Genomic DNA, 24458 nt, shown 5'->3' with positions numbered 1-24458 from the left:
TAAACCAATCACAGAAAAAAGGAAGGCATTTTTTCTAGCATGACTGTACCTCAAAAAGCAAGGTCCACGATATAAAAAAGTTTGGTTTGAAGGAACTTCAGGCCCTCATGCAACATCAGTGCCCGGTTTGGCTGAATGGACACAACTTGGCTTCAATTTGTTTTTAAAGTGGTGGGTGTCATGAAGATATGTCACAAATAAATCACAAAGAACTTTATTAATGCCTGTGATTTTTAATGTCGTCCAAAAATTTATATGGTCAAGTATTCACATACTTTTACTTATATAATGTATGAGATTACAATAATAAATAATCTAAAACTAAACAAAGAAAAAAATTTCCAGTGGTGAATGTTTTAGTTTATTCCAAAAGTATAATACTTTATGAGCAACATCTCTTACGATCAAAGACTTCAAGACAGCTGAAACATCTGGACAACCCGTCGACATGTACACAAGTTCCCTGTTTGTTAGCAAACGTAAATAATACAACAATTTTAAAACCACAAAGTCGAACCTTGAAATGTGGTGTTTAGCACAGTAGCGGTCCTATTTGCATTATTTACCCTACACCTTCTACCTGATATTTATTAGCACCTCGTAGCGCTCTCCCCTTTAACACTTCTGTCTTAACTTCCATTACATTCAATTCGATAAACAAAACAAACAAAAATGTATTGCTTATTAAAACTAACACTCATGCTTAGTCTCATGACTTGGTATTGCACCTGGTTTACAATAGAAAGGGTTCCCTGGTTTGATCGGAGGGAGGATCTGGTGGTGGGTGTTCAGTAAACCCAGGACACAGGAACCCACTGTGGGGTAGAGGACGCTTTCTCCAGGGCCTCTTCGACGCCTCTCACGCTCTCCTCTACATCGTTATTCACCAGAATCACATCGAAGAAGTGGCGGTACGTGCTGAGAATAGTGTCCGATTCCTTTTGGATTGCTTGCAGTGCCTCTGACTGCAGATAGAGAACATGGGTCAAGCATGTAAAAATTTATATTTGACTAATAAAGTAAACATTTTTGAATAAAAACACATTCTGATTCTGAATAACAATATAAGATAAATAACTGACCTGGTTACCAGTGGTGGTTGGAGCTATGAACACGATGAGGGGAGCGAAATCAGCCGTTCTGAGGAGCTTCAGAGTCTAAAAAAGAATCAGATTATGTCCATCATTTTCAGAACCATAAAGACTTAAACTGAAAAACTTAAATTGCCTTGGTTAAAAATATAAAACCAATAGCAGTGTGAGCCAAAACATTATGACCACCAATTTGATTTGATATCAGAACAGATCTGACACATCAATGCATGGACTCCACAAGACCTCTGAAAATGTCCTGTTGTAGGTTGCAAGGTGTATAGTCTTTCAGACCGTCCTGATGCCATGTTCCAATGTGCAGTTGGTCTCTTGATTTGCTTGCGACTACACAGCTTCGTACACTGGGGGGTTTCATGTATAGTGTGTTTACTTCTGTTCACTAGTATTAAATCTATCTGCAATTTAAGCCACAGTAGCCCTTCTATTTGTCTATTTTCCTCTGGTATCAATTAGTTTTGGGCGCTTTACACCCTTATGGTGGCAGGAATACACACTGAACTGGGCACCAATCTAGTGCAGAGCATCACACACTCAACCACTTATTTATAAGGGTAATTAAAATCAGCCAATCAACCCATTCTGGTGAAAGCTTGAATTAATTTTAATTCATTCTAACCAAGTCCAGTCACCAAGACTAAATACAACACATCATTTACACATTACCTTTATTAAAGCAAAGGTTTATAAGGTTTTATTGAAGCAAAGCTTTATACTAGCAAATCACTGACTTACCTGAGGTTCTACATCCAGCAATGTGATCTTGCCTTGCTCATGGATCTTCTGAATGGTCTCAATCTTGGTGCCAAACATATTGCCCTGGAAGCTGCCATACTCTAGGAGCTCATTCCCCACAATGCATTTGGTCATCACATCATTTGAGATGAAGTAATATTCTTGGCCATTCTCTTCATCTTTTCTTGGAGGTCTGGTCGTGTCTGGTTGAATTAGGGAATTAGGGTTAGATGACATTTTTAATATATTCTAATTCTAATAATCATATTTGCAACTTGGCTCTTAAACCATAAGCTTTCTATAATTACTGCAACACCTAGAAATATGAATTTTATATAAACTCTACTTACGAGGTGCAGGGTAGGCAAACTTTTCTGGGTATTTGGTCAGCAGCAAACTTTTTATATGACTCCTTCCTACACCGGGTGCACCTACACAAAATAGAAAAAGAATCTATTGATCAGATTCTTACCCTGCCTAGAGAAACGACTCAGTCAGTCATACACATAGGTGGAATTAAGAGTAGCCAATCCATCAACTAGCATTTTTCTTCCTGTAAGCATTTTTGAAATAAATGCTAAATTTTTTTTACAATGTAAATAGTAAGTATAACAATGAGTTTTACATAAAGCAGAGTGGCAAAAGACAGAAGTCACTGCTTAGTTAAGATTACTGCTTAATTACATGTACAGGTCTATAACCTGGTTAATACAATTCCTAATTTAGTGAAATTTAGTGATGGCATCATTATGCTGTGGGGGTTCTTCGTAGGCAACAGGGACTCTATGTGGAATCTAGTGTTAAGTAATATGGTAGTTATATCCTTTTAAAATCAAATCCACAACACAAGGTATGCAAAACGGCAAACGGTCTGAAAACTTTCTAAATGCATTGTATATTTCACTTTATTACATGTATAACATTTTATACTTACCAATAAGTACCAGGGTTTTACGATTAAATGCAGGGAGCTGAACAACCTCTTCATAAGAAATGACATCAAGCTGATCAAAGACTGGGGAAAAAAAACCCAAATTCTTATTTAGTAACCTTAAATATGCAATTATGAGTAAAATACAGGTCCATACAAAAGAGATCCATTACTTACTAGAACTATGTTTGGCCAGGTACTTGTCTTTGCATTTCTTCTTTTTGCCAAAAGGACTACAGGATGGACTGGCCTCCGCTTTGCTCTTACTTTTGCTGGCCACACGCCTGTCAAATGATAAGTGTTGTATAGCAAATAAACAAAAGGAATAACGGAAAAAATGATAGGATAAATTAAAAGTTCTGTAGAAAAATTCTGTATAGTTTAATTAGAGCAAAATCGCATACCATTCTTGAAGTTCTGGGGAAGGAATGAGTCCGGCAAAGTCTTTGCCAGAATTTTCTACCCTGCCTTGCCACCAGTTTGGATCCTGCTTATTTATGATCTGAATAATGTCTCCGGTTTGAAATTTAAGGCCAGCCTCTTTGCAAGGGATGAGGTCATCTTTGGCTGGGTCGTAGTCAAACTGAGCCCTCATATACATCTGCAAGGAAGAAAAATTGGCAGCTGTAGAATATTAAATGTACTGGATATATGGCATGAATATAACAATTACCTCACAACAGTTCTGCTTTTTTTTTCCAATAAGAAAGCATAAATCCACTTTATTACCTTAGTACATCTAGCTCTCAGTAGCCCATTTATTAGGTACACCTATCCTGCACTCTTATTAGTCATTTTTCAGGTACACTGACCCTACAGATGCATTGTGTAGGTATACAATTACTAATCTCAGCCGAACTGTTGCTGTTTACAAAGCATCATACTTCTCTACTCCATATACAAATAAACAATTATGATTTAGGTAGTGGATACTAACATCAAATGCAAATACACTTGCAAGGTTAAGGGTCTTTTTGTGCTAATAGATGGGTAGATAGGTGCTAACAAATTGTACAAGGCAACAGATAACTAGTCAGTGCACCTATATGATAACATAGCCAATAGGTGTACATAAATGTTGGTGGGCATTCTGGGCTTTAGATGTTGTTTTTTTATATCTAGAGTCTAGTCTTTTTAACTAAATTAAGCTACATACTAATGAAAGTAAAAGTCTGGAGATTTTGTAGTGCATGCTGAAAAAATAATGTAATCGCTACAGCTAAGTCAAATACAGCTATGATGTTAGTCTCTGCTAAGGAAATGCTAGCAAATCGAAGCTAAAATGCAAAACACTATAAAATGAAAGACACTATTCACTAAAAGGATGTTCATACTAATATTATCTTATTACATATTTTATAATCCTGTTTAATTTTTTTAATCTGCAGATGGCGTAAGAAAAGAACGGTAGCCTTTCAGTATTTATTATTTTTTACATTCGGCTAACAAGCACCTTTTAAAAACAATGATTAAACCTATTAAATCAAGGGTTATACATTAAAGCTCTAGGATTCATTAGTACATAGTGTTTTATTTATAAAAGTAATTACAAATAATAAATTATACGCTTTCAACATTATGGAAAAAGTTGGAGGAAGGCCCTTTTCTGCTTCAGGGATCCATACAAGACATGGCTTGATGAAATTTGGTTGGAGGAACGCCAGTGGCCTGGACTGACCTCAATCCCAATGATTACCTTTGGGATGATGTGGACAGTCAATTGTGAGCCAGAAATCGGCACAAATTCTCACAGACACATTCCCAAATATTGTGAAAAGCCTTTCCAGAAGAGTAAAGAATATAGTAGGGGCAACCATTTAGCAATACTATGGTTTTGGAATGGGATGACTGACAAGCTCATGGTAAGATGTCCTTACATTTTTGGGGACAAAATAATGCCTCCTTAAATGTAAAACAAAATGTAATAAAAAAGTCAGTGTGGATAGAAACTAAAAGTGCTTGTTAGCGGCTGCAAAAATAAAATCTACAAGGTGTTTAATGGAGAAATGAGATTTTCTATGGTTAGCCACTACTGTTGCCTAAATAGTCACCTGATTCAGAGGATTACAGGAGTCCCCTAATAAAAAACAGAGCATGTGTAATTTCTTTTATTTGATACACAGTGCTGTAGAAGAGAGATTTTGTAAGAAAAGTGAAATAGAAAAAGTGTATAGTGGTCCATACCATATATACCATATATAGTGGTCCATAGTGGTCTTTCAAAAATCATTTTATAGGATTATAATTTTAACTTAAGAATTCAGAAATATACATGACTTGAAAAATCTAGTTGTACCCAACCAGCTGATCACATTTTGCTACCTCTACTACCTCTAACTACGTTCTTTAACACAGGGTTTTCAACCTTTTTAGGCATACGCCCCCCTTTGTGTACCCAGCGCGGCTTGCTTATTTTTACCTGCACAAGGTGGTTTCATACAGAGGTATCATGCACTAAGAGTCATGCACTGATATCTATTATTCCCCATCTTATTGTGCAGGCAGAGGTCATAATTCCATCAATTATGAGGAATTCTGTCCTTCATTCCAACCCTGGGACGAGCTTATTGTCCGTATGGGTGCCTGGCTTGCCGGGAGCAGAGCTGAGATTCGAACTTAAACTGTGCCACCCAAAGCCTAAAGACCGGACATTATTATTTATGTTTTTAACATTTTTGATTAAGTTTAATTTCCACAGAAATAAGGATTAATGCAGTACAAACCTACAGAGTTGTATGAAAATGATGACAAACATTTACATTTTCAGCATTTAGCAGACGCTTTTATCCAAAGCGACTTACACAATGACCTGAACACGATGAGCAATTGAGGGTTAAGGGCCTTGCTAAGGGACCCAACAGTGGCAACTTCGTGGTGGCGGGGCTTGAACCGGCAACCTACTGCTTACTAGCCCAGTACCTTAACCACTGAGCTATCACTGGCCCTAAAAATCATAAAAAACATAAAAATCTCAGCCATATACATGATACAAGTTATGCACAGTTTTGCTTACCACACAAACCAGTAAGCGGTTTTGCTGATTGGGGATGACTTTCAGAGTGACCACACCATCTGTGTCTTTCTGTAACAACAACAACCATAAAATTCATTTGAAATTGCTTATCTCCAAGACCAAATTGTCCAGGAACACTTTTTATATACAGTGTATCACAAAAGTGAGTACACCCCTCACATTTCTGCAGATATTTAAGTATATCTTTTCATGGGACAACACTGACAAAATGACACTTTGACACAATGAAAAGTAGTCTGTGTGCAGCTTATATAACAGTGTAAATTTATTCTTCCCTCAAAATAACTCAATATACAGCCATTAATGTCTAAACCACCGGCAACAAAAGTGAGTACACCCCTAAGAGACTACACCCCTAAGAGACTACACCCCTAAATGTCCAAATTGAGCACTGCTTGTCATTTTCCCTCCAAAATGTCATGTGACTCGTTAGTGTTACTAGGTCTCAGGTGTGCATAGGGAGCAGGTGTGTTCAATTTAGTAGTACAGCTCTCACACTCTCTCATACTGGTCACTGAAAGTTCCAACATGGCACCTCATGGCAAAGAACTCTCTGAGGATCTTAAAAGACGAATTGTTGCGCTACATGAAGATGGCCAAGGCTACAAGAAGATTGCCAACACCCTGAAACTGAGCTGCAGCACAGTGGCCAAGATCATCCAGCGTTTTAAAAGAGCAGGGTCCACTCAGAACAGACCTCGCGTTGGTCGTCCAAAAAAGCTGAGTGCACGTGCTCAGCATCACATCCAACTGCTGTCTTTGAAAGATAGGCGCAGGAGTGCTGTCAGCATTGCTGCAGAGATTGAAAAGGTGGGGGGTCAGCCTGTCAGTGCTCAGACCATACGTCGCACACTACATCAAATTGGTCTGCATGGCTGTCACCCCAGAAGGAAGCCTCTTCTGAAGTCTCTACACAAGAAAGCCCGCAAACAGTTTGCTGAAGACATGTCAACAAAGGACATGGATTACTGGAACCATGTCCTATGGTCTGATGAGACCAATATTAATTTGTTTGGTTCAGATGGTCTCAAGCATGTGTGGCGGCAATCAGGTGAGGAGTACAAAGATAAGTGTGTCATGCCTACAGTCAAGCATGGTGGTGGGAATGCCATGGTCTGGGGCTGCATGAGTGCAGCAGGTGTTGGGGAGTTACATTTCATTGAGGGACACATGAACTCCAATATGTACTGTGAAATACTGAAGCAGAGCATGATCTCCTCCCTCCGGAAACTGGGCAGTGTTCCAGCATGATAATGACCCCAAACACACCTCTAAGACGACCACTGCTTTATTGAAGAGGCTGAGGGTAAAGGTGATGGACTGGCCAAGCATGTCTCCAGACCTAAACCCAATAGAACATCTTTGGGGCATCCTCAAGCGGAAGGTGGAGGAGCGCAAAGTCTCGAATATCTGCCAGCTCCGTGATGTCGTCATGGAGGAGTTGAAAAGCATTCCAGTGGCAACCTGTGAAGCTCTGGTAAACTCCATGCCCAGGAGAGTTAAGGCAGTTCTGGGAAATAATGGTGGCCACACAAAATATTGACACTTCAGGAACTTTCACTAAGGGGTGTACTCACTTTTGTTGCCGGTGGTTTAGACATTAATGGCTGTATATTGAGTTATTTTGAGGGAAGAATAAATGTACACTGTTATATAAGCTGCACACAGACTACTTTTCATTGTGTCAAAGTGTCATTTTGTCAGTGTTGTCCCATGAAAAGATATACTTAAATATCTGCAGAAATGTGAGGGGTGTACACACTTTTGTGATACACCGTATATGTATATAGTGTATAGAGTATTTTTCAGTATAGAAAATATACTTGCCAAAATCTTTTGCAGTTGGTCCACACTCTGATTCGCAACACTCTTGCCATTGATCTCAGTAATTTCATCCCCTTCGTGTAAAGAACCTAGAAGGCAATCACACAAAACGTCAATAAAAAAACATGCCATGTCATGTCACTATGGTGTCATTGCTTTGTGATGGTTGGCTGCACAGATTGATCAGCTTTCTTTAAGTCCCATGCCACTTGTAACAGACTAGCCCCTGATAATGCACTCCATGTTGTGATGTTGTCAATCCAGCTTATTCTTGGTCTTCCTCATCATCCTTCTACGAGTTCTGTCATAACACTGCCTTCAAGGTTGTCATGTGGGTGCCTCATTACATGTCCAAAGTAATGAATCTTGTGGAACTTAATGTGATTCAGTAGTTTCTTTTTTGTTCTGGCCATCTTGTAAACTTCCTCAGTGGTCATCATTTTCCTCCATGAGTTTTTTTTTTGATGCACTTGTTCTCAAAAGCATAACTGCACCTTCTTCCTCTTTCTTCAGTGTCCAGGCTTTACATCTATATGTGGCTGCTGGCCAGACCAAGGCTTTCATTAATGGTTGGTGGTGGTGGTGGTAACTGACTTTTTTTTTATATCCTTGTTAATCTGACCGTCCATAGTCCTCTGTCTGTCATACTAAACCAGGACTTTTAAAATGTTTGGTGACCCACATTGCTAGTGTTACTCTCAATGCAGTGGTACCTCCATGGTTAAGGTACTGGAGTAGTTATTGCAGGGTTGCTGGTTAAAGCCCCTTCTGCCAAGTTGCCAGTGTTGGGCCAATCTCAGTTGCCTACATTGTATTCGGTCACAATTGTAAGTTTGCTAAAAACTGTAAATGTGTACTTTATCTCAAGCTGCTTAAAGCCTGAACTGAACTACAGCAGAAGAGCTTGTCAGCATTTAGTTTAGTTGTGACTTTCTGTGTGTTAGTGTTAGTATGTGTTTTGTGTTTGTGTTTATAACCAAATTATTTGTTTATGCTTATTTTAATACAGCTGTGAGTATGTATGCTTTGTCAGTTTCTGTTCTCACATTTATGTGGTCAGTGAATGGAAACTTAGTCTTACAGCACACGTATCTCTGACTCTATTAGCAGGGTTGACTTGGAACATAATGCAAGAATTCAAAACACAGTTTTAAAAAGTAATTGCATTTAGTCCAAGAAACCTTAGGAAAAAACGCAATAAAAAAACAACATTATTTCATATTTAGTAAACAGTCATGCTAGTTTAGTAGTGAACATTCTAAAGCTCATGTTACAATCAAACTGAGCATTTACTAATAATGGATAGGTACTGTAATAAATGGGATGGTATCTGCCAGTATTAGAGCATTAGAGGGGCTGTTTACAGTACAGCACTTAAAACTAGCAGTTTCTAGCAGTGGCGATTTCTCTAAGACTGCAAGGGAAGCTCAGCTTCCCCTAAAATGTCAAAAATTAAATGGTCAAATATGTACAGTTGTGTTAACATTTCATTGACTTCAAATGCGTTAGAACACGTTCATCTCGAAGACGAGTTCGTTCAAAACACAGTTTTAAAAAGTAATTGCATTTAGTCCAAGAAACCTTAGGAAAAAACGCAATAAAAAAACAACATTATTTCATATTTAGTAAACAGTCATGCTAGTTTAGTAGTGAACATTCTAAAGCTCATGTTACAATCAAACTGAGCATTTACTAATAATGGATAGGTTACATAGTTACACAAAATAATAGGACAGAATCAGCTACGTATCACAAATCAACTTCTCATACATTCCCTTAGCGTCAATGCATTTGCCCGCAGAAGCTGAGCGTCTCTTCACTTCTATGGGGCTGCATGAGAGGGTTTTTTTTCATTGCTTCGAAACTCGCCGGTCATTGGATAAATGCCACGATATTGTCCCGCCCCCGGACGCTGAGCGTCTCTGGGGGTGAATGGAGCTGTGGGCGGGTCTGGACGCTGAGCTTCTGCAAGATGATTGGAGGATCAGTCGAAAGGCTGAATCCCGTTTTGATTGACCGCTATTTTGATCTCTACACCATCACTTCAGTCCCATCGCGGATTTTGCGAGTGAAGTCGAAAGACAAACTGCAACCCATTTCAGGCCATTTTCTTGAAAAGGAACAGAGGGCAGAATTTATGTATAAATAAATTGACAAATTTTATGATGTAAGCCGACAATGAGCTTCCCCTCTTTGAAAGACCAGCAGCCGCCACTGGTTTCTAGATGCCCTGGTCTGCATATAAACTGAGCTATTTCTGTACTGCAGGTCAATTTTATGTCTATATGGTAAATGTTGGATGTTTGAACACTAAGTTATACTTGCTCTGACAAAAAATACTTATCTGATTTATGTTTAAAAGTGTACTCCAAAAGTTATTCAAAACTTACTGATTACATTTAGGACAGTTTATTCATTTTTTTATCACTGTGTCTAACACTGTCTAATAAGTGCTTATGTTTATATTGTATTCAGTCAAACAGACACAAAAGTCTACCAAATAAAAGACTGTAATTGTAATTAAAAGGTGTGAAACAAGTCTTATGCACCTTGTCTGTGGATCATTCCCCCATGTAATATTCTTGCCACCGTGCACTTCTGTTTCTCATTCAGCTTTAAAGTTACTCCCTGTGAGAAAACAGAGTAAAGTAAGAAGATATCACACAGTGTAAGCTTTTTGCATGCACACAAACAATACTTTAGTAAAGTTTTCTTATTAATACAATTAAAAACAATTGTGCAGTACCAATGGTTCTGATGGGTGCTTTTCGAAGGCCACCTCACGCATCTTTAATACTTCTTTGCCGTTTATGTGGCCAGTGCTGCCATTGGTGTACATGTCCAGTTCCTTCACGTCAGATGTCTGTTTGGTCATCTGAAAATGCATTAATATTGGATCAGTGGTAATATGCAACAACTTGTGAGAAGCCAGTGAAAAGACTAGTAAAACATATTTTCCAAAGTTTGTTAATTACAAACATTTGAATTGGGGTGTATATACTTTTAGAAATGTGTTTGCCTAAAAGTACATTAGTGTACCTTACAATGATACAATGCACTCAATACACAAGTAGTACAGTCATGGCCAAAATTATTTGTACCCTTCCACTTAAAAACAGCTAAAAAGACCATTTTGGCATCCAAACCGTGTAATTCACATTCTGTTAAGTAGGGATGTAACAATACACTCTACCCACGAGGCGATGCGATTCATGATACTGGGTTCACGATATGATTTTTTCCTGATTTTTTAAACTGAAATTGAAGACAAATTATGACAAAGTTTCCTTTTATTATTTCTCTTAAAAAAAATAAAATAAAATACTGTATTTGTGATTATCTTTTATTCATCTAAATAATGAATGCCCCTTTATTTCTGAGGTAGGTAAAACTATGCAAAACAATTTTGAATTAAGCCCAATTTGGCAAAAACAAAAACCCGAATTTGGCAACCAGGCGTATAGCGCTAGTTATGTCAATCAGGCAAGGTGTATAGCACCAGTGCCTTCTGCTGTTTAAAGTGAATATCGATTCATTTTACATGTCAAATTGATTTGAATCGTATATTTTTAAATCTGTTATTAACTGTATTGTGGTGCATTGTTACATCCCTACTGTTAAGTGATTATTAAGGCATTTAGGACAGAAATGTACACCCCAGTGTTAGAAAGCTGTGCCATGGGTTTATTATGGGTAAGATAATAACCTAACACATATTCCAAAAACACCCAAGAATGGATGAGTAGAAAACATTGAGGCATTCTGTGGTAGTCCAGATCTGCAGTGCTTTAAAAATCAATAAAAAACAAAGGCTGAAGCACTCCACTGTGAGAAAACACCATTAAACCTGAAACAACTAACATAGTAAATAGTTAAATAGCTTCCATTCTACTATCCAAATTGTAAAATCCTGTCAATGTATAAATGCTGTCATTTTTAAGAATGGAGAATATTTTGGGGCAAAACGTTTACAAAATCAAATTAATTTATTAGTACATGCAAATTCTTTGAAATGAATCCTGGTGGCTTTAATACATAACAGACAGTATTTTAACTCAGCACCACCACACAAAAATGCACATTAAAACCTTTTAGCTGTGCTTTATAGCAGATATCTACCTGTGCCATTAGCTCGGAGTTAAACATTAATCATTAACATTTTAATGCCTCACTAGATCCCAAAGACATGACAGGGTTGTCATGGTTCTGTGTTTGGCTTAATGATCTGAACTGTTCAGCAACATCAAGCAAATACTAGTATCCACCTGAAGAAACTTGGAAAAACAAGGTTGCTCTCAGCTGCAAATTGCTTTTGAAAGCTTTGATAGGTTTGATGGCACCACTTATAAGGCCTGAAATTTACCAATTCCCTATTAGATGTATGCAAATTTGCTACTAAGAGTGTAAGACCCTAAGATAAGAGTCACTTTTGTGCTATAAAGTCTTGAGCCTTATTCTGGGACAAATCAGGTTAGACCAACAAAAAGCCTAGTCTATAGTTCGTACGGTCTATAGTTGAACTTATCAATATGTAGTTTAAAAAGGGATTCATTACAGGTCTTGCTAACGAATTATGCATGAAGTCTATTGGCTATACAGCTTTAAAGCCAATGGGTGAAAATCAATATGGCACTTCCCTTAAATCATGCGCTAAAGAGAAACGTGTGCCATCACCCCTTCGAGATGGTGAATACAACCCAAAATAAACCTGGTAGGCACATTTCAGTAGTCAACTGCTGGATAGATTAATTATACTGCAGACCTCTTTCACTTATACGCACCATACCACCCAACCCTAATAGATGGCAAGAACTATTCAAACTGCATGCCAAGATTTATTGCATGACTAAGCTTTTAAGTGCTCTGAATGCAGATGAATTCCAAGCTCACGTGTAGCACTGGACTGTAAATCTGATCTGCATCACCATACTGAAGACTAAAGGTCCTGCTGTTTTTTATGACTATAATTCCAGGAATGGGACTTTGCTCCCATGTGCTGAGACAACGATAAGGAGATTACGTAAGATGAACTTGAAAAACCCAAAGTTCCTTATAAGGTTCAAGAATTTCCTTAGTAAGACATTATACCACCTTTATAATGAAATAAAGTGGCCAGCAACATTCACTTGGTTACTTAAACAAATCCAAAGAATTCTAAATAAATTGTAGTGCGGGATGTAAAAGATTTAATAAATGTACTTTATAACACAGCCACAGTTTATTTGTAAAGAAAAGATGACATTCTTTTTCCTTGTCACTTTAATGGGGAGACTTTGTAATTGTCACAATGTGTCCTAACACACAGAACATCAAACCCCTCTGTTTGGAAAGGATCTGAGATGGATGTACAGTGATCCAAAGAGCATTCTTGAGTGCTTGAAGACGTTTCACCTCAAGATAATGGGGAGTCCCAAATATTCATCCTCTAGGTTTAACCTACATTTACACCTTGACCAATGTGACCCTAACGACACACATGATGGCAAGGAGGGGCAAGGACTCTCAGGATCACATCTAAGGAGGGGTTAAGTACCCCATCAGCTTTTAGAACTGAAGGAACCTTTCGGATGAGAGGTGAAATGTCTTCAAAAACCCAAAAGACGTCCAGTTGCCTTCGACTCAAGCAATTAAGACTACCATGACCTGGATGACTGAGAACCTACACAGACATCCAAAGTGTATTTTACTATACTCAACAACATATCAAAAAAGCTCACCGCAATTGACATTGACCCCTTTTTAAATTGTCTTTATGCATTTATTTCCATTTCCACACTTCCACTACCCCTACGCTAGCCAAGAGGGGCAAAACACTAGCACCTGTTCCCACCGACACATGTAAAAAGGTTGGCCATTTTTTTAATCATCAGCCTGCGATGGACTCTTACAGAGAGCCATAGCTGGCATGCAGAGTCGCGCTATCCCCCATTTGTTTCTCCACTACTTGTGCTGGCACATCAACCAGACAGTAGTTACTGTTGCAGCTGCAATACGGCTAAGCTCTGTCTGACCTTTCCTGCTTTAAAATTGCTAGAGATGAGCCCACGATGGATTGGTATCCTGTCTAAAGTGTGTTGGATTGCACCCAGTGATACTATGAAAACCAAACCCATTACAGCCCTGACCAGGTTAAAACATGGTAAAACATGAAAATGAAATTAAATTGAAAAAAGAAATGTGATTAAGTGACCACGCAATAGCTGTGGCAAGCCTAAGAGGACATTTAAATAAAACCCTGACGTTTCTGAGTATGGACAATCAAAATAACAAATACAAACTGTGCCTCTGGAAATCCAGATGAAGCTCAGTGTATAATGTAAATGTCAGTGTAGCCTAAATTAGCATCATTGTTTGATCAGATGTTCTTTATAATTCATAATGTAGTGTTTTAAGGTAAGTAATTCCGATATATTCTGAAGAGGGATTGTGTCTGCTTGTCCTTGATCTGCACTTGAACGGTGCATTAAGGTTAAGTGAAGTCTAAGTAATTACATCAAGGAATTTTTATCAACGCAAGTGCTCTGGTGTGATAATGGACTCTCAGCAAGGGAGCATAACAGGGTGGGAGGGGAGACCTAAAACACAAAGTATAGAAAGGAAGTACATGTGCATGCACATGTTTAATCTAAAGATATTAATGATTATCAGCTGACCCAATAGATAAATCATTGTTCGATTAATGCAGTTGGTTAAAAAGGCTAATTCAATCCATTTTGATTTGAACTGCAAGATTTAAAGTTTAGACTGATAATTTAAGACTGTACAAACTCATTCAGGGAAAGCACCTCTATTCCGATTAGAACAGAAAAGACTTTGTTGTATTTATAGTCATAAATGATTGAACTATTTTTTTTTTTTTTTTATATTTTGTTTATGCATTTTCTCCCATATTTTAGAGCGTCCAATTTGCCCGATTGTCATGCTTCCTCTTCACCATTGCCGATCCCTGCTCTGATTGAGGAGAACGAAGCTAACCCACGCCCCCTCAGACACTTAGGCAGCAGCCGTGTGCATCTTATCACCTACACTTTGATGAGTGCAGTGCAGCTCAGCGTTGTGTACGGAGAGACACACCCTGAGAGCACTCTTTTCTTATTTCTGTGCAGGCGCCATATCCCAGCCACATTTGAACAACAGGCCAATCGTTGTTCATGTGGCCACTCAGCCTTCGATACGATGTATTCGAGATCCCAGCTCTGGTTCCAGCATTTTTACCGCTGCGCCACCTGAGCGGCATGATTGAACTATTAAACATTAAAATCACAAATAGAAGCTGCACTATGTCAGTATGGAATCTGACTACATGTTAATAATTGCACATGTGGATCTGTACATGTGGAACAAATTGGTGTGGATATTTTGCATCATGCTCCAGTATAAAAGTAGAAGTCTGATTATCTTCTTATAATAACAATAACCACATTAATAATGTTCAGTAAAGCTTTAATCTATTGAATGCATCTCTATTAATTGTGATTAGCATATTTAGTTGGCACTTGTAATGAACTGTCCAGTACCTGCTACAATTTAAAACCTAGGTTCTGAATTTTGAACTAGCTTTATGTTATGTTTTATGTTCATCTTACTGTACTACATTAATGCTTGTTAAAAACTGTATGATGTGTTTAATATTTCGAGATGCTGTTAGTGTGTCTGTTAGTATTTAACTGATTATTAATGATGTTTATCAGCTGGTACTTTAAATCTGTGTTTGGCATAACTATAGATGTAAGACAAAATTTACATCTGCATTTATGATACTGACCAATAATTCAAATAGTGCTGTCTATTGTTCCATATTATCAGATTAATTAAGAGCACTTTAATCACAATTAATCACATTATTGGGGTACAGCACATGTGGCTCTACAGGTTTGAATCTCAGCAGTTCTATCGGTCAGCTGGGCATCTACACAGACATGATTGACTATGTACGAAGGGGTGCTAATTGAAGCCCGGCAATGGATTGGCGTCCCATCCAGGGTTTTCCTCCCTTGTTACTGTCACTTGCTGGAAATAAATGTAATTTTTTTTTTTTATCTAACTGCATTGAATGTTTTGTTGGTTAATCATGAACATACCCACTCAACAAGCAACTGAAACAAAAGAACCTATTAGTGTTTAACTTGAGTACAGTGTTAAATGATTCAGTTCATAAAGTTACTTAAACAATATAGTAACTAAGCACAATGAACTAAAACACCATGTCACCTACCCTCCAAATAATATCACAGAGGTCACTTAAAAAAAAAGCCCTTACACAATGTTCTTGTACTGCTAAAATGTTTACTTCAGATGTCAGCTTTTACATTTTTCACTTTGAACAGAACCAGTTGGAACTGATCTGTAGTGGAAACCTCTAACTAGACCTTGCACAACCTGCCAGCTGATAGAGACGTGACAACACCTTCAGAGCAACTGACTTAAAAAAAAAAATGCTGGCACAGGCCACAGGAAAGAGGAAGTCACATGCCTTTAGGAAACTGCCCGAACAGCCTGCCCTGATCAACGAAATAAGAACCTCAAAACAGCCTGGCTCAGCTCAAACTTCATTTATCTGACCAGAGAACAAAGGAATATGCTAACTAAGGTCTGTTAACAGCCACAGTTCATCTGCGTATTTTAAAACTGGGTTAGATATTAGTCAAGAGGCTGCTCTGACTCATACTCAGCATTTACTTCCTACTACTGTCCACAAGTCAGTTTTATACTTCATTTTACATGGCTAGCGCCTAAATGTAAGATTTATTGTCCAGAAATGCATGCACAGGGTTACTGTCTGAACTTTAAAGAAATACTTATCCAAAATGCAATCGTTTTTATCATTTCATCATCCTGGTCAGGGTTGAGGCAGGTCGAGTCCTACTGGAAAAAATTGGGCACAAGGCACCTCCCAGACATAGCCACTTATTTCTGTACAGATGCCCGGCTGGCTGACAGAAGCCTGTGGTGGGCTAGCGCAATAGACTGCTAAGCCAACAAGCACCCCCAAATGCAACCAATTAGTCAAAATTGGGGTTCTGACCATTGAAGAACAGGGTGAAAGCAGGCTAAAAAAGTATGTAGAGAAACAGATGGACTACAGTCAGTAATTGTAGAACTACAAAGTGCTTCTATATGGTAAGTGGAGCTGATAAAATGGACAGTGTGTGTAGAAACAAGGAGGTGGTTTTAATGTTATGGCTGATCAGTGTATTAGCAACATTAGCTTCATAGTTAGGAAATCAGGAAAGGGCAAACACTTTGTCGAGGCAATGTGAGGCCACTGAATTATTAACAGCACTTAAAATGACTGGGATATATGCCTGCAGTTCCAGAAGTATTATCAAGCTGTGCTATCAGCTTTATCTTATCAGAATTACATCCTAATATATTGTTCCAGGTAAAGGTTTTCCATGCTCTTGTACTGAAACACAAAGTCCTTCAATTCCTTAGAAGCTGCTACTAAAATTATGTCCAATGCATCAACATGGTTGCTAATTTGGAAACTTATTTTACAAATTTCCACTGAAGTGGTTCGAAATGCTACTTAACCCCAAAATGTTTTAGTAAATACTCCATGAAATATATTTTAGTGGATGAAAGTTTACTGGAGTTTTTTTAGCGTTGTATCCATTTTCTACCTCTTCAAAATCTTGTTCTTTTTTTTAAAAGTCATTTTAGGTTCGAGGTTGCTGTTTCACAGTCTGATCAAAGTTAATTATGGCCTGGCTAGATAATAAGAATAATGTCCACTAAACACAAAAACATTTTTTACTGCTTAACACATTTTGGAGGGCTGATTTCTATTATAAATGTAGTGTTTTGGTGAAATTCGTATCAAAGCACAAAAGCAACATCTTAATATGTAAAATAACATTTCTCAGAATTAAAATGACACACTGACTTAGTAACGGTAATGTGACATGCAAGTTAAGATAGCTAGCTAACTAAGGGAACGTTCCGGTAAACAAAACAGTGGTTTCTGTGCATTTTTGGGCAGTGGTGGCTTAGTGGTTAAGGTACTGGAACATTAGGGTGCTCAGGTAGCCCATCAAAGCTGAGATCTTGAGTCAGGTTGGTCATGGTTGAATGGGCTTCAATGTCGCTGTGTAACTGTGACCTCTGATGTATGATTTCACAGTGTGCCTCTCTGTATGTGGTAAGAACTGCAATAGAGGAATTGCAATGATTAGACTGAGAGAAATAAAACAAAATGGAAAACTAAATTCTGGAATATTAATCAGAAGGTTAAGGGTTTTTGGTACCAGCAAGCTGCCATGGTTTGTCCTTGGACCATATTCTGTGTAAGTTGTTCTGTATAATGAATAGTAATGACATTTTCAACACATTTTAGTACAAGTAGTATGCGATATGGGACACAGACAAAATAATAACTGTTCTGTTTTATAACGTGTATGTCCAAAGTCTTGTCTGCCATCCATTAATTTCCAGTAATCGTTTCCATCTTGGTCATGGTAGCAATAGGTTCAGACCCACCTTGTTTGTTTGTTTATTAGGATTTTAACATCACGTTTTACACTTTGGTTACATTCATGACAGGAACGGTAGTTACTCATTACACGAGGTTCATCAGTTCACAAGGTTATATCGAAGGTATATCAAAGGTTATATCGTCTTGGACAATTTAGTGTCTCCAATTTACCTTACTTGCATGTCTGGACTGTGGGAGGAAACCAGAGCACCTGGAGGAAACCCACGTGGACACGGGGAGAACATGCAAACTCCACACAGAAAGGACCCGGACAGCCCCACCTGGGGATCGAACCCAGGACCCTCTTGCTCTGAGGCGACAGTGCTCCCCACTTAGCCAGCGTGCCGCCCTCAAGCCCACCTTGTAACACTGGGAACATTAAACACTATGAACACTGGGAATATAAAAATGCTAATTAAGACTGAAATACTGAAACCCATCCATGTCTACCTGTGCAGCATCTTGTGTAGATACTTTGTTCCCATAGTTTTGTGGGGTATTGAGACCCATCCGTTTTTATGGTAGGGTGGATCTCGTAAAGTTTGTTGTTGATATGCGTTTCCCATTCTTTTGTCTACCTGTGGTAAATACAAGCCATCACCGCTTAAACATAGTTAGCTAGCAAGCCTGTTATTAGGGATGTCAAAAGAACATAAGGTGTGTCAAATTAGCACATTTATGTACCTTTAAAAATGAAGTAATTAAATAAGAAGTTAACTGAACCTGATTACAAGTTCTTCTTCTGGACTAAAAATGACCATGATTATTATTTTTTTCAGGTGTACCACTACTGATTGAAAAGCTACATTCTTTTGCACAACTATTTTGCGAACTTTGAAGTTAGGTCACATGATATACTACAGCAAAACAACTTGTCCTTCCAAGCCCTTACAGAGTGTCAATTCTATGACCGCCTGTTTGCTAAAGAATGACCTTTGACGTACTGAAGAAATTATGAGTGGCAGTTAACTAAAGTGCATTTGAAAGGAGTTTTACCAGTGACAAGGTACAATAAAACAAGCAGTTAGGATTGTAGGTGTTAAGTTGCCCTATTATATGGATTTGTTTGTAAGCTTTTTGATTTTTGATTGGCTTTCTGGCCCAGACAGAACTTTTTAGTCCAGTCCATTTATTATTGACAGGGTTAAGGGAAGTACTTTGAGAAGACAAATTCAAGAGCTGAATTTTAGCTTGATTTATCAAATTCAAAACCAGTTTTATTGTATATTTTGTCTACTGTTGTCCTGCTGGAACACCCAACCCCTCTTGCCTTTACAATGATTCTATCCAATTTATAATGACTTCATTCCACTTTCTGCAATGTAGCACAGGATGTTCCTACCGAGCACAGCAAAAAAACCTGCAGCCATACTTTAAACTAATAATTTTGGTGCAGGGTCTTCTTTAAACAGTAGCCTCAAGGCCTATACATAATGGCACAACTGTTCATGTGATCAGGTACAATTCCGTCAAGCTTATTTTGGAGTGGGGGCTTCTTTTTTAGCACAACAGACTCTACATTACTTTCCAGGCATTGTGTGTTATACTGGATTGAGATAAATCTAAAATAAATGGTTAATTACCGGGTGGAGAGGGGGACACCACATGTGTTATGCAACCAGCTCTAAGTTGTTTCCCAGACTTCCCTGCTTCCACTGCAGTGATAAGAAAAAACAAGAGTGGAGAAGCGACAGTATCTATTTATAGCATTGTGGGCTTTCTTAGCCTCGGATACATGCCTAAGATAGATAAACATGACAGCAGAAATGATTTACTCTGCAGCTGGAGGTATTGTTAAGCTCACAAGGCAGATTGTGTTTTTTGAAGTATGAACGGTCATCACAGGTTAATGATATAAAAATCTGCTGCCCGACACTATAATTAGCATCAGTCCTGGCACAAAATGCTGACATGCTGAAAACGCTGTACAAGCCCATACTATCTCTGGTGGAGCTCTGTAAAGGTTCACATCATGTTCTAGTGTAATTAAATTACTACATCCTCACTTCTGTGAGCTACAGTGTGTGTACAGTTTTTGGTTAAAATGCTGGAACAGTAAAATCACACAACATTTTATAGCATTTTGTATAGTAATCAGTAATAGTAATACATGTCCTGCATGTTAATGCAGAACTGAACAAACTGTTCTGTTGCAGTCCTGATCAAACACACCCTGCAGTAAGGATTTTCGTCAGCATCTTCAGTTGCCAGAGAACATTCCCTTGGCTCAATTGTGTTATTAGGAATACCCTGATAGATACCCAGCACATTTAGTTTCTTCCAAAAACAAATCCTACAGTAAACTAATTAAAAACTGTGAAATGGTTTAAATTTGTATATTTAAAAAGTGTCACAGACATCTATGAACCTGGTATTAGTACATCTTCCTTACAAGTACATATAAAGATTATATACTTTAATGCAATCTCAGCATTTAAATGATTGTCTCTAGTTTCTAATGTAATCAGAAGAGCTAATGCATCTTGATCAAAGGCACTGAACCGTTTTCAGGTAACAATAAGGCCTTATTTCAATAACCCATCCCCCCACCAAACCAACAGACAAAAAACAAATAAACCATAATGATCAAGTCTTTAATCTGCAGTGTGATTTGCCAAAGCCAATCATCCAGTATTATTGATCATCAAGATCATATGTAAAAGCCATTTTAACCATGAGACACATACACTCTATGATTAATCGGGACATCATTGAACACTAAACTACTATCAGGACAGACTCATGGAGCATGTTCTAGCACTCTGTTTATAAAGACTATACTACATATCTGTTATTATTTAACACTACAACAGCCTATTATATCACATATTACATACCTCATCTAAAATATTTAAAACTAGGATACTTCTTAAGTTTTTTATATGACATACTACATTTTTTATTCTATTTATTCAATTACATGGTGTGTACAACATCTATCTATCTATCTATCTATCTATCTATCTATCTATCTATCTATCTATCTATCTATCTATCTATCGTATGGGTAGTTGCTTAATGACACTACAAAATCATTCACTACCTAACAGCGTTAAGCATTCTGTTATAAAAAAAACCCTGAGATTGCAGTATAGTGATGGCTGAGTCATGCCATGTGTTGAATGAGGTCAATGTGAAAAAAGCAGCTAATCACCGCTGATACTGATAAATCTGGTTAATGTACATGAATAAAAAATGACAGTAAAGATGATTAGAAGTATAAATCCATATTGGGAGTGGTACTAATATTTTGTCTTAAAGAAGCCTACATTTTGACAGCCGTTTTTGGGCAAGTGGATAGAAACAATTGATAGCTTAAGATCATGTCATATTTAATATATAGACGAAACTTCAAAGGGCAAAACTTCAAAGGGCTAAAGATTCAGAAAATTAAATACTTAAAAAATGTGTGTACGAATATGTTGATTGTGAGTGGCATATCAATACAAATTTGAATTAACATTAAAATGAATTATTTACAGCTGTGAAATAGTGACATATGCTTTATAATGTATTTTCATTACTGTGAAAATGCTACCTTCTATATATTTAGCAAAAGTACATAAATGCAGCATATTTTTTCAGATCATGTCACTTCCCATTTCAAGTTTCACTCTGGGGAATCAGTCAGCTGTACTCTGCTGTGAACTGTCCAAAAACACTATCACAATTGAATATGAGACAGAAAGTGCTTCACTTCAAATACTGGAATTGAGTATCTGATCCTAATGTGTGAAAAATCTAAATTACAGTTGCCTTCAGTCTTAGATTCAGGGAACACACAGAGCAAATAGTCCACCAACCAAAAATATATCCAGCCAACAGCGCCCTGTGGGCAGCGTCCTGTGACCACTGATGAAGGTCTAGAAGATGACCAACTCAAACAGCGGCAATAGATGAGCGATCATCTCTGATTTTACATCTACAAGGTGGACCAACTACAGTTGGTAGGAGTGTCTAATAGAGTGGACAGTGAGTGGACACAGTATTTAAAAACTCCAGCAGCGCTGCTGTGTCTGATCCACTCATAACAGCACAACACACACTAACACACCACCACCATGTCAGTGTCACTGCAGTGCTGAGACTGATCCACCACCTAAATAATACCTGCTCTGTGGTGGTCCTGACCATTGAAGAACATGGTGAAAGCAGGTTAAAAAGTATGTAGAGAAACAGATGGACTACAGTTAATAATTGTAGATCTTCAAAGTGCTTCTATATGGTAAGTGGAGCTGATAAAATGGACAGTGAGTGTAGAAACAAGGAGGTGGTTTAATGTTATGGCTGATCAGTGTATATATGACAAATAAAGACCACTGAGTTTTTAAAGCTGTGTACTTTCCACTAGATGCCCAGGTCAAAATGTAATTGTTTATACTATTATGTATAACATTAACAGAATCAAAGCAAATCCAAGTTGGCCCTGGAGCACTTTGCAACACCTAATTTCTTATCTCTCACACAAAAACATAAGGGACTTATGACCAGACAGAAAACATTTATAATATATGCACAAAAACTGAATCCCATATGGTTTTCTAGTGCACCTTTAATGACCCGGATAACACTGCAACCAACCCCGACCTCCCCTACTTGTTCTTAAATGCCTTCATGGTGCTAAATTACCACCCAGAAGCATAAGGTTCTAGGCAAAATACAAAAAAATAATGTATTTTTAAGTTAGCAAAGAGATAATTTTAGTTAAAGAATGTGTTGAAGGACTACATTGATTTAAAGTTATCTCGTAAGCGACCAGCTTAGACAAACCGGACCGCGCTGGTCCGGACCAGCATCACCTTTGCGCTTTAGTGATGAGGCTGTTGTTAAACCCTGCACCATTACCTCAGAAAACAAAACCTAAAAAAAAAAATTAAAAAAAAACACGAACGAAAATATTCATACAGAGCCAAGGAAGCGAGAGTCGAGTCGTTTTGCTGTGTGTTAGACTGCACTTTTGAGTAATACACAGAAAATGTGCGGAAGGTTACACAGGATGCGAGATGTAGCCCGGTGTATGTTCGTACATATTTGTTCAATTCAGTTTTCAAATGTGACTTCCACATAGACAGCGGTGTACATTTGAATATAATAGAAATAGAAATATCACACATATAATATAGTAGTGACTTCTTTGTGTCAGCCATAGAAAGAACACAGAGTTCTATTCCACAGAATTGTCTTACCTTGTCCGCTTTGGGTTTGTTTTGAAGCAGCTGTTCCAAATAAAGGTCTGACAGAGCCGAGCGCGCGCTGTTCACCCGCTCCAAAACCACCGCCGGTTCGTTTTTATTCGACTTTAACGTCATATTTTGACTCGTCAGTCTTCTGATATGGGAGACAAGAGGCCAGTCGGAGGAAAAAGAGAGCGACGAGGACACGACGACTTGAGATAAACTTCACGTTTCTGCACAAAGTCCGAAGTTCGGGGTGATTATTAAATCGGAGCTCGTGTTGACAAAGCTAATAGACGTAGGTTAGCATGAGTGCGCGTGTGTGTGCGCGCGCGCGGCGTGTATGTATCTCTCTGTGAGGAGGGGGGTTTGGCTTCGGCTTTCTTCCTCCATTACGTATTGATGACAAAACCGAGGGGGCGAAACCAGCCGCCGGTGCGAGTATGATGTTTTTGTCACCTTCTTTTTTTTCCGCTATGAACCGCAGATCGGTGTTAAACCCCCTACCCACGCAGGGTTCTCGGAATCTAAAGTACTACAGTGCACCACAGTGAGTGCTCGTGTCACGCTTATTTTAAATCGACATACTACAATCGACATTGTCATCAAGACGCTTTGTGTGTACAGATTCCAGGTCCAAAAACCTTTAATGAGCAAGCAGATCAGTGGCGGCTCCTGCCAAATCTCTCAGGGGGGGCAATTGTTGCGATGATGGCCAAGGTGACACGTTCAATGGGTAAATTAAAGCTTAAATAATTAACATTTTAAATCATCTGTCAGTTTGCCCTCACAAACAACTTTAAACATGGAGAGAGACCAGCTTTACCAATAATCATAAAATTAAGTAAAGCCTTCACACTAACAATTTAATTCAGGCTTCATCAGATAGCATTTTATTTTAGGTGCAGCAGATCCAGAATAAAGATCGGCATCGGGGCTGATGTGCAATGAATAAAGAAGTACAATTAAACAGTTGGGGAGATACAATAAGTGCAATTACAATTCACAATTTAAAAACTACATTACTTACTTGTAATTTACGTGTAACTTATATGATTTCCCCCCCCTTTGTAGATACTTGATGTTTAAATTTGGTCTGGGTGGCCCTAATTCTTAAGTTGCTAATTCATCCTGATTACAACGATGACTGAATGTTATTTCCCTTAATGACACGATG

General features: G+C 38.1%; 1 protein-coding gene across 1 annotated transcript; it reads right to left on the bottom strand.

Moving 5' to 3' along the window:
* Positions 1 to 198: 198 nt before the first annotated feature.
* Positions 199 to 23595, bottom strand: mpp1 (MAGUK p55 scaffold protein 1). Its single transcript, XM_063011217.1, has 12 exons — positions 23294 to 23595; positions 10380 to 10508; positions 10183 to 10261; positions 7637 to 7722; positions 5789 to 5857; positions 3180 to 3376; positions 2953 to 3059; positions 2779 to 2859; positions 2195 to 2275; positions 1845 to 2047; positions 1083 to 1157; positions 199 to 965 (listed from the first exon to the last, which is right to left on the bottom strand). Exons 1-12 carry the CDS (start codon positions 23414 to 23416, stop codon positions 789 to 791), a joined length of 1407 nt encoding a protein of 468 aa, XP_062867287.1. The 5' UTR covers positions 23417 to 23595; the 3' UTR covers positions 199 to 788.
* Positions 23596 to 24458: the final 863 nt, after the last annotated feature.

Source organism: Trichomycterus rosablanca, chromosome 16 (genome assembly GCF_030014385.1).
Source record: "Trichomycterus rosablanca isolate fTriRos1 chromosome 16, fTriRos1.hap1, whole genome shotgun sequence".
In the NCBI taxonomy this organism is placed as follows: domain Eukaryota; kingdom Metazoa; phylum Chordata; class Actinopteri; order Siluriformes; family Trichomycteridae; genus Trichomycterus; species Trichomycterus rosablanca.
The sequence above is the reverse complement of the archived record's forward strand: the minus strand, read 5'-3'. Positions and strand labels throughout refer to the sequence as shown.